This window comes from Bison bison, unplaced genomic scaffold (assembly GCF_000754665.1).
Source record: "Bison bison bison isolate TAMUID 2011002044 unplaced genomic scaffold, Bison_UMD1.0 scf7180017864032, whole genome shotgun sequence".
Taxonomy (NCBI): Eukaryota; Metazoa; Chordata; class Mammalia; order Artiodactyla; family Bovidae; genus Bison; species Bison bison.
In genome coordinates this window covers 1,320,877-1,331,799 of record NW_011494604.1, presented here as the reverse complement: position 1 = coordinate 1,331,799, position 10,923 = coordinate 1,320,877, and the positions used below count along the sequence as shown (strand labels likewise).

Below are 10,923 nucleotides of genomic sequence, written 5' to 3'. Positions count from 1 at the left end.
TAGGTTCTGCACTGATGAGGTGTCCTGCTCAGGCCTCATCCCAATTGCCTGGTTCCCTGTGTCCCGGTGAGTCTGCCCCCTGCTCTCTGGGGCCAAGAGGCAAAACCGTAGAGCTCCAGGCAAACCCACTCTCGATAGTGCCCAGTGCTGGGACCCTGGTGGACAGGCAGGAGGAGAGGAGGTGAGCAGGGGGTGTGCAGTTCCAGGGCCTCAGAGGCCTGAGTGCAGGAGCTGGCACCAGAGGCGTCTGAGCAGGGCTCGATGTGACCGGAACTGCACTTGAAGCCTCCTCCAGGGGAAGACAGCTGGAAGGGGCATCAAAGATCGTTGACAGGAAGTCCAGCCAGGTGGCTATGCCCTGGCCTTGATGAGCAGTAGCCCAGGCCGGGGCAGAGGTGCTGGGTGCCAGGTGCCCTGGTGGAGCTGAAATCCAGCCATCACTCTGCTGTCCAGGCTCTGTGCCCTGAAAGCTGACTGTGTCCACATGGAGGAGGGTGTGATGCTAGGCCATGCACAGCATGCTCCAGGTGCTAGCAGTAGCCCTTGTGTGGCCCCTTACTACCTGCTCGACCACCTCAAAAGGTGCAGGAGAGGGTGCCCAGGACCTGTGAGAAAGCCTGGCTTTAGATAGGAGTAGGGGTGGGGCTTAGAGCTGTTGCTCCTGCCCAGCTGCTTGTAAGGCATAGCTTAGCCTGGCCTCTTTGCCTCCTCTGGCCTGACTCCTGTGTGCAGATCACTTCTCCAGCTCATCTGTAGCTTGCTTAGGCTTCCTCCATCCTCAGCTTCCTAGTAATGTCGAGATTCAAGTCTTTGGGCCAGGGCAGGAAGCCTTGATTTTCACTGGCTGCTGAGCGAAAGTGGAGGCATTTGGTCTCTGCATTTGCTCCATCACCTTCTCTTTTCTGACACGCTGCCCCAATCCACCCCCTCAGTTTCCCAGTGTCTGCCTCCCCAAAGCAAGGACACTCTCTGCGTTATTCCCATGCAACCCCCCAGACAGGAAATCAACACTGTCCATCCACAATACATCCACTCACAGAACCATTCGTGTTTGGTCAGCTGTCCCAGTTCTGGCCCAGGACCCCCTCCAAGGTGCCCTGTGCATTTGGCCATTACGTTTCTTGTCCGCCTCTAGGTCTGTCAGTCTTTAAGAGGTCCTTGTTCTGTAGCCCTCAGTCCGGGGCCCTTGATGTTTCCTGTGTCCGGACTTGGGCCCCACCTTCCAGGAGGAAAACCATGGAAGTGACACTCGCTAGCCCCTTCTCAGAGCATCACCTTGAGGATTCCTCTGTGTAGGCCCATCCCGCCCCTGGCGACGTTAACCTTGATCACCCTCTCAAGTGGGCATCTGCCAGATTTCTCCACTGTCAGGTCCTCATCTTCCCTTTTGTACCCTATTAGCATTTTGTGGAAAGATACTCTGGCATCACACCAATATTCTGATTCTCAGCAAACCTCCCCCAGCAGTCTCAGCATCCATCACTGACTCCTGCCTGCCAGCTGTGATGACCTATGTCTGTCATTCCTTCTGCATTTGCTTTCTTTTTAAATTAATTTATTTATTTGGCTGCATTGGGTGTTAGCTGCGGCACACAGGATCTTTCGTTGTAGTTGCGGTGTATGGACTTAGTTGCTCCACAGCATGTGGGATCTTACTTAGTTCCAGGAGTTGAACCCATGTCCCCTGCCATGGCAAGGTGGATTCTTAACCACTGGACCACCAGGGAAGTCCCCCTTCTACATTTGTTGATCGACATTCTCCTTTAAGGCAGAGCTTTCCTTGTGTGTGTTAGTTGCTCAGTCATGTCCAACTGTTTGCAACCCCATGGACTGTAGACCACCAGGCTCCTCTGTCCATGGAATTTTCCAGGCAAGAATACTGGAGTGGGTTGCCATTTCCTTCTCCAGGGGAACTTCCTGATCCAGGAATCCAACCCAGGTGTCCTGTATTACAGGCGGACTCTACCGTCTGAGCCACCAGGGAAGCCCAGAGCTTTCCTTATCCTCCTCTTATTTGCTTCATTCATTATCTACATCAGCCTACACTCATCGATTCCTATCGAATTCAGTGGGGCTTATGCCCTGCTCCTCTCATTATTTATTTCAGTGTTTCACGTGTCCTGGCTTTGGTCCGTGTGTCTTCAGATTGGCTTCCATGTTCTTTGACACGCTCCGTCATTCTTTGAGCATTTTTTTACTTTCTGGCACAAGATGCTGTCTGGGGCTCATCAGGTACTTTCCCTTCAAAGTGCCCCAATTGTTTTTCATGGAGAATGGTGTTTAGAAACCCAGATCAGGGCACGCTGTGTGCTCACTGTTCTAGGTCCTCTCTGTGGACAAAGCTAGGAAATGTATGTAAGTGTATAGAAAATACACACATATACATACATATGAATGGATACTACTGCAGTAACTGTCAGCTGATGTTTAAAACCATGGGTTGGTAGCAGTATCCCCATTCCCAATGCAATACCTCAGGCTTCTTTCTAACTTTCCTCTTTCCATGCATGCAAATATTATCGCTGGCAGTGATAACTTCCCCTTCTATTTCTCTCACATATTTACTCATTTGTTCAGTGGAACTGGCCTCCCCACCCCAGCCCCCTTCTCTGCCCCACCATGCCCGCTCCCCGCCTCACCGCCCTGCTTCCTTGCTGGACACACCACATGTGACGCTCCCTCCTCTGATCACGTCCTTTCTCAGGCACAAGCACTCTGTACAAGGTTGGGAAGGAAGGGAAAATTGACAAGGAAGTGGCTGGCCACTCTCCATTTTGCAAACATGCGCATGTGTGTGAGTGTGGGGGCGTGTGTCTCTGCTTGCCAGGCGTGTCTGCCCGCCTCTACTGCAGCGTCTCATGATGCTCCCACATCCTTCCATCTCCCATCGTCCTCCAGTGCTTGGGGCAGGGGTAAATAATAACCTGAGCACGGGTCCTCGGTGGTTGAGTGATGGTCTGTTGCCCTACTGCTGATCTCGCCTAGCAGCCCATTTAGCTGTCGGATCTATGGTCCTGGTGGCTGGGTGTAGTGCTGGCAGGGAGGTGGGGAGCCTGGGGTCCTTAGCTTCCCTGAAGCACCTGCACAAGACACACACCCGCATGGCCCCTCCTCTGGGCCTCGGTTCTCAGGAGAGGCCATTCTTATCTCCTCCCATATCCTTGACCTTATTAGGACCAGCAAGCACCTGGGAACCCCCAAGCCATCCTGCCTGAGCACAGCCCAGCCCTAGAAGCAGCTGGCTGTGCTGGCAACTGCCCACACGTCTTGGGCAGAGTTCCCAGAGGAGGCAGGTGCACCTGACCAGCACTTCTGTGCTGGGCTTCTGTTCCCAGCAGCAGCTGTGCTCCCAGCATCCCCACCCCCAGCCTCCACTGCCTGACACTCTGGGTAGATGCTCTCTGGGAAAGCATTCCTGCCACCTGTGGGCTGATCGGAGGAGCTGAGGTGCTCCTGGGTTCCCGGGCGTGTGGTCTCCGTGGGTGGCAGGGGCAGGAGTGGGGGCAGCCTGGTGCATCTTCAAAGCAGCTGGGGCCCCTCTGTGGGGATGGCAGGGAGAAGGAGAGGGACCCCCCCACCAGCCTTCTCCCGCGGGCACACCTGTTCCAGAGCAGAAGCAGGGGGCCCTTATTGATGGGAGTTGTTGTTTAGTCACAAGGTCGTGTTTGTTTTTGTGACCCCAGAGATTGTAGCCCACCAGGCTCCTCTGTCCCTGGGATTTTTCAGGACAGAATACTGGAGTGGGTTGCCATTCCCTTCTCCAAGGGATCTTCCCAACCCAGGGTTAGAACCTGCATCTCCTGCATTGCAGGATTCTTTAGCACTGAGCCACCAGGGAAGCCCAATTTAGGGGAGGGGATGGTCAAAGTGTCCCACCCCACAGGAGCCACCTGGCAGGAAGAGAGCATGTGCCTGCTGGAGCCCCCTGGCATCTGAGGTCCAGGAGCTTCCTTGGGTGTGACCCACCCATCCCAAGAATGAGGTGGGTCCTCTCACCTCATCCCTCAGCTTTCTCCTCCCCCACTGGAGCCAGACCTGCAGCCTTGATGGGTGTAGCAGCTCCTTCTCCATGGGTAGCCACTGCCTACCTGGAGACCCAGGGCCCTGAGAAATAGTCCTGGCCTTCTTGGAGGTTCTAGCTGCAGTTAAGGAAGGCCCAAGAAGGCTGGCTAGATCCTTTAAACAGCCCTGCTAATGGTGCTTGGCCTGCCTGTCTGCCTGCCTTACCTACACTGTTGCCTGCCCCCATTCAAGGGACCATTCTGTTTGCTGTTGAGGGGAGGGAGCAAGCAGACCCCTTTTCTGGACGTCTGTGCCCCTTGAACACTCTGGTCAGCTGGCTCCTTGCACACCAAAGTGCAGGACTACCTCTGTGCTTCAGCTTGTGGGCCACTGTTGGCCTCTTGACCTGAGGGTTCTGCACTGTCCCTTTATCCTGGATAGTAGGTTTGTCCCAGGCCCAGGACCCAAGCTTGGGGACATCAGTGATGTCCCTGTCCTGCCCAGGTGGCACCTTAAGGCACCTGCACCCTCTGGTCCTGGGGCAGGTCAGCTCTCGGGAAACCAGGGAGACCAGGCAGGGCTCTGAGCAGGTTTCCCTGCATTCAGTCTGCTAAAATGATTTTTATTGGTTTTCTGTGTGCGTTTCCTTATACGAAGAGGCAAATGGACAATCGAGGCGCACTTGGGTGGCTAGAGGGCCGTGTGGGCGTGGGTTTGAACCGGCCTTTTACCCTCCTGCCTCCTTTTCATCTGGGGCAGGCAGGATCCGTCCAGCTTCTCCTCTGGGACCTGTTTTCACTCAGGGTCCCTCCTGCAGGATCAACGCTCTCATAGGTGTCGCTTTCCGAGAGGCAGGCGGGGAGTTAGCCACTTACAGAGCTGTCTTTTCTGATGGTCAGAGTAATAGATGCTCTTTATTGAAAACCTGGAGTAGAGACAGCAGTGAGGATGCAGCTGGCACTTGCTGAAGTCTTGGGCCCATGTGGGCACGCAGGTGGGCTGCACTGCCTTTTTCTAAGTGGCCTGCTGCTTGCCCTCCCTCTGACCGGGCCCTCTGTCCCAGGCCACGGAGGAGAAGGAGGAGATGGAGGAGCTGCAGGCCTACAACCGGCGGCTGCTGCACAACATTCTGCCCAAGGACGTGGCCGCACACTTCCTGGCCCGCGAACGGCGCAACGACGAGCTCTACTATCAGTCGTGCGAGTGCGTGGCCGTCATGTTCGCCTCCATCGCCAACTTCTCTGAGTTCTATGTGGAACTAGAGGCCAACAACGAGGGCGTCGAGTGCCTGCGGCTGCTCAACGAGATCATCGCAGACTTTGACGAGGTGCAGCGGGGCCCTGATATCCCCCTTTCCCATCACCAGTGTGAGTGGAGACGTCAGGAGCCCTGACTGTGTCCCAGGCACTGCCACAGGCGCCTGCGTGTATTCCCCATCACCATGTCACAATGGGGGAGGCCCAGACTCACAGACATTAAGCGTCTTGCCTTGGGTCACTGCCTGTAAGCGCCAGAGCTGGTGTTTCAGCCTCAGCTGCCCCATGAAGGCCCCGCCTGGCTGCCTCGCCAGCCACCCCCATCACCTGCCACTCCTCTTATGGCATCTCGGGCTGGACAGGGCCTCAGGCTGGGACTCAGCATTGAGAGAGTCCAAGGGAGGAGGGATACCCAAGCTAAAGGAGGAGGTGGGACCAAGTTGCAAAGCCTTGAACAGCAGAAGCAAAGACATTTCCTTTGTTGAGTACCTAGTGTGTGCCAGGCCCTGAGGAGTACTGTACCCAGTAGAGCAGCCTCAGTGCTGGGAGCTCACCATGTAGTGAGTGTGAGAGGGACAAGCCCAGCAGGAGTACAGGGGCCGGGGCATGGTGCACAGGCACTAGAGAGATGGTGGAGCTGGGACCAGGCAGAGTCAGAAGCAGCCCCCGAGACTCCCGGGCATTGTGGATCCTGGAGTTGGCTGAGATGGATGTGGACAGGCTTCCAGCAGGTCCTGGAGACAGGAGAGAGTGGCCTGCTGGACAACAACGAGGAGGTTTCCCTGGGAGGGCTGGGGACTTTAGCCAGCAAAGGGAAAGGCGGCTGCCAATCCATATTAGGGGGAAAAGCCCCAGAGGTGACTTGTGACCTGGCCCCAGGGGCTCCTGTATGTGGCTGGGCTCATAGCCCACAGCCCCTAGACAGCCAGCAGATGAGTACTGGAAGCAGCCTGACTGTTGGGGAGCACCGAGGCTTTCCACTAAGTTGGTGACAGAGATGGGCCCCTCTGTGTGAACCGGGGTGACACAAGGGGCTGTGCTGCACTCCCCTGCAGACCTCAGTACCCAACTTCGGGGTGACCCAGGTTTGGCCTCCTTCTTCCCAGATCATTAGTGAGGACCGGTTCAGGCAGCTGGAAAAGATCAAGACCATCGGCAGCACCTACATGGCCGCCTCCGGCCTCAATGACTCCACCTACGACAAGGTGGGCAAGACCCACATCAAAGCCCTGGCCGACTTCGCCATGAAGTTGATGGACCAAATGAAGTACATCAACGAGCACTCTTTCAACAACTTCCAGATGAAGATTGGTGAGCCTGGCTCAGAGTGCTGAGGCCTTGTGGGGGCTCCCCAAACCCCCTCTCCCATCCTGCTTCCATGAGCCAGTCCAAGGAGGCTGATGCTATCGTATGTCCCTGCCCAAGGGGTAGGGGTTGGTGCCCATCACACAGCAGAGCTCTCCCAGGGCCTAGCGGTGCCTCCTCAGCATGGTGGTGAGCACAGGATACCATTTTTCTCAGTTCCTGCCTTTTCTACTCACTGTGCCCACCAGAGAGGCTTTGTGGGGGATGCTGTGTGCCAAGGGCACAGGGCTCCCCATGGGAGAGGCCGGAACTCAGAAAGGGGTTATTGCTGAGTTCTAAGTGGTTTCTGTGTGTGTGTGAGCAAGATCAAGGTGATGTGAAGGTTCTTCTAATCTATACAAACTGGGGAAAGAAATGGTGAGGATGTGGAGATAAGTTGAGTCCACGTATCTTCCTTAGATTCCTTCTTTGTCAAATGCTTTGGCCCTTGTTGGGTGGCTTTGAGGAGCTTCGTTGATGCTGTGGTATCTGGGGGGCAGGACTGCTGCAGGAGAGAGGGGAAAGTTCTGAGCAGAGGCCCTGGGCCAGTTTCAAAACAGGCAGAGCTGTATTCTACTTGTTTAGAAAATCTTTGAACCAAAACCCTATATAATTTTTTTCAATTTTTGTATTTATTATTTCTTAATTGAAGTATCGGAGAAGGCAGTGGCACCCCACTCCAGTACTTTTGCCTGGAAAATCCCATATATGTAGGAGCCTGGAAGGCTGCAGTCCATAGGGACGCTGAGAGTCGGACACGACTGAGCGACTTCACTTTCACTTTTCACTATCATGCATTGGAGAAGGAAATGGCAACCCACTCCAGTGTTCTTGCCTGGAGAATCCCAGGGACGGGGAAGCCTGGTGGGCTGCCGTCTATGGGGTCGCACAGAGTCGGACACGACTGAAGTGACTTAGCAATTGAAGTATGGTTGATTTACAATATAATATTAGTTGTGCATATGCTGCTGCTGCTGCTGCTAAGTCGCTTCAGTTGTGTCCGACTCTGTGCGACCCCATAGACGGCAGCCCACCAGGCTCCCCCGTCCCTGGGATTCTCAAGGCAAGAACACTGGAGTGGGTTGCCATTTCCTTCTCCAACGCATGAAAGTGAAAAATGAAAAAGTCACTCAGTCATGTCTGACTCTTAGCAACCCCATGGACTGCAGCCCACCAGGCTTCTCGGTCCATGGGATTCCCCAGGCAAGAGTACTGGAGTGGGGTGCCATTGCCTTCTCTGGTTGTGGGTATACAGCATAGTGATTTTACTCCAAGTAAAATTATTATAAAATATTGGCTATATTTCCTGTGCTATACATCTTCTTTGTATTCCTTTTGTTGTTTATTATCCCAGTCTTCTATTCTGACACTTTTCAACTGTACAGAAGAGCTTCAAGAATAGTGCAGGGAAAACCCACGTACATCAGCACACTTGCCTATTTGCTCCGCTACTGCATCCACTAAACGATCTGAGAAACACAACTCTGTGTTGCTTGATAAGGTTCAAGGTGTTTCAGTGGCTTGTTCTGTCCTTATCTTGTCAAGGATACCCAGGCTTTCAGAATAAGAGTTACTTTTTCAAAAGAAACAGCTTTGTCGAGCACTGCTCTCTACCTCTTGAGGATGGTGGAGATAAAGAATACTTTCCGAAAGAGCAATCCTTTGTCAAAATTTTAATGTATTATCAGCTCCCTCCCAGAAATGTCTCAGGCCAAAAATGATTCAGATTTCAAATTTTTAAAAAAAGTAACAGTGATTCACCAGCAAAGATACTGGTATTTCAGTTCTCAAAATTAGCACATTAAACTGAAATATGGATTCTTAAAAGTCAATACTGTGATCATGAAGGTCCTCAGGAGATCTTTTGTTCTGGCCTGAGTGCTGGGAACTGGCTTTCCCTGAGGAGCTGGCCGTGCGGGCTGGTGGGGGGCACATGCCTGCGGACTGGACCAGGTTTTCATTTTGCATCAGGTGCTGGAAACCCAGACCAGAGCCAGCTGGGGGGTGGCTTTAACTGATGGGCAGTCTGTGCTTCTGTGTAAACATCACCCCTGGCTTCCCATGATGTTGCATCCTTGTTTTCTTTCATTCCACCTCCCCAGCTCCGCTGATCTGCACTTCTCTCCTGGCATGTATGTTTCTGTGAGCTGCCCCAGCTCCTGCACTGGACCAGGACTGGGGATTGAGTGGCAGGCAGACAGGAGCTGGGCAGGCAGCTGGGAGCCTCGTGTGGTAGATCCTGCCCTACAGACGCAGGGATGTCTTCCTGGGAAGCATGACTGTCACCAGTGAGGGTGACAGCCCAGCCTGGGAATAGCACGTGGGGCAAAAAGCTACCTGTGGCTTGATGGACCCAAAGAGGAAGTTGGTGGAGGGAAGAGTTTTGAGGACTGATGACATTTCTGATTTAGTGAGTGGTCGAGGGGGGCGTGTGGGAGCTCCTGCTGTATTTGTGGCCACACGCTAAGAAATAGTTAAGCCACAATTAGGCTTAATGAGGCCCATCATGAGAGACAGTTTATGTAATAGGAGGGAGTGCCCTGGGCCTTGGAGATGGGGCAGAAAATATCGAGAGAATGCTGGTTGAGGCAGATGTGCCTGGGAAGGACTTTGCTGGGAGAGGAGGAAGGGCATTTGAGGTAGAGACCAGCACAGCAGAGGCTCAGGGGCAGGGCTGCTCAGTGTTGTCTTGGGCAGGACCAGGAAGGCAGACAGACTGGAGCAGAAGTGGAGGAGAAAGAAGGAGAGGGAGAGTCCACATGGATGTGGCAGATTACTTCCCGGTGTCAGTCACTGCAGCATCACCGCCCTGGTGCAGAAACCTGGGGGTGAATTACTTGAAGAGAGCAGACACTGGGCAGGGAAGTGGGTTAGGAGGCAGGTTCTGAGAATGAGAGTGGTGGCACCCCTGGAACAGAGGAGCAAGGCGAGTCTGGTATTCTGAATTAAAGGTGGAAACTTAAATGCTACCGGGAGAGGGGTGATTAAAGAAAGGCAACCAGAAAATGCAAAAGGTCACTGGACGCCTTAAAGAGGGCAGTCTAGCGGTGGATCTGCAGGAGCTGAGTGTTGCCTGGGTGACAAGGACACAGGAGTAGTGGCTATGTGAATGGTTTCCTGTGGTCTCCAGTTAGCAAGTGTGCAATAGGATCCAAGCAGTGGCAGCTGTGGGGTTAGGTACAGCCTCAAGCCAGAAGGACCCTGAGTGTCTTCAGACCAAGAGTCAGGGGGATAATCTGCCAAGAGTCGGGGGAGGAATGTTGTCGAGGGCAGGCAGGAAAGAGTTGGTCTGAACCCTGATGAGAATTCTGACTTCTGTGCCCTGCAGGGCTCAATATTGGCCCCGTGGTGGCGGGTGTGATTGGAGCCCGCAAGCCTCAGTACGACATCTGGGGCAATACGGTGAACGTGGCCAGCCGCATGGACAGCACCGGTGTGCCCGACCGCATCCAGGTGAGTGCAGGAGCATCTACCTCCATGTCCACTGGGGGACCTCTGTGTGATGCTAAGCGGTCTTCCAGCAGGCTGCTCACAGTTCCTAGTCAGAATTTCTGCAGCCACATTTGAGGGAGATGGGGTGGTTGGTGCTGATGCAGTGGAAACTTGGAGAACACAATTATGTTTCAGGTTCTCAGAACCTTGGACAGATCTTCTAGCCTGCACAAAGCCCTCTACTGGCCACAGGGGGAATTGTGGGGAATGGCACAGCCAGCTGCCCATGCCAAGCCAGGAGTGCTAACGCCACACACCAGGCACACAGAGCAGTCACAAGGCAGGCGGCTGCAGGGAGCAGGATTTGCTAAATGGAGCTTAGAGCACTCAGGGCTTGGTTCTGAAAACAAGACAAGGCCACTGGTCCCTGGATGGTGCCCCCACCAATCTTAACAGCTAAGGAGCCTGGCCAGAGACTTGGAGACTTTCTCGTCTCTTCATCCTGTACAGGCTGGTGCTCTTCAGCCACTTTTCTTTGTTTTTCTCAGGCCTTGCTTGATCTGACACAGAGAGGCCCTGAACCGTGGAACCTCGGTTAGCCTTCCTGGTCTCGGTTTTCCCAAGTGCAAACTGGGCCATTTTTAAGGTCCTTGCTCACACTGACACTGCTTAACCGTCCCCTAACTTCACTCCCTTGTGGGGCCTCTGAACAAAGGGACTGATCCCAGCACGGCCCTGGCTGGCCTGTGGGTGTTGCCTGAGGGGCCTGGCCAGATGGCCTCCTCTCACCTCCATCCTGGGGGTTGGGGGGTTGGGGGGGGGAAGAGAGTGGGACAGAAAGGTGGGAGTGGGGGTCCTGAGGAGAGACGGAGAGAGAGGAGGAGTGTTG

The 10,923-nt window shown here is 54.1% G+C and overlaps 1 protein-coding gene across 1 annotated transcript in view; it reads left to right on the top strand.

Moving 5' to 3' along the window:
- ADCY5 (adenylate cyclase 5) overlaps positions 1-10,923 on the top strand; it is a 161,330-nt gene that overhangs the window by 147,163 nt on the left and 3,244 nt on the right. The window contains exons 21-23 of the mRNA XM_010834408.1: positions 5,060-5,329; positions 6,365-6,569; positions 9,931-10,055. Of these exons, the coding sequence (XP_010832710.1) occupies positions 5,060-5,329; positions 6,365-6,569; positions 9,931-10,055 (600 nt within the window). The remainder of the gene's footprint in view (positions 1-5,059; positions 5,330-6,364; positions 6,570-9,930; positions 10,056-10,923) is intronic.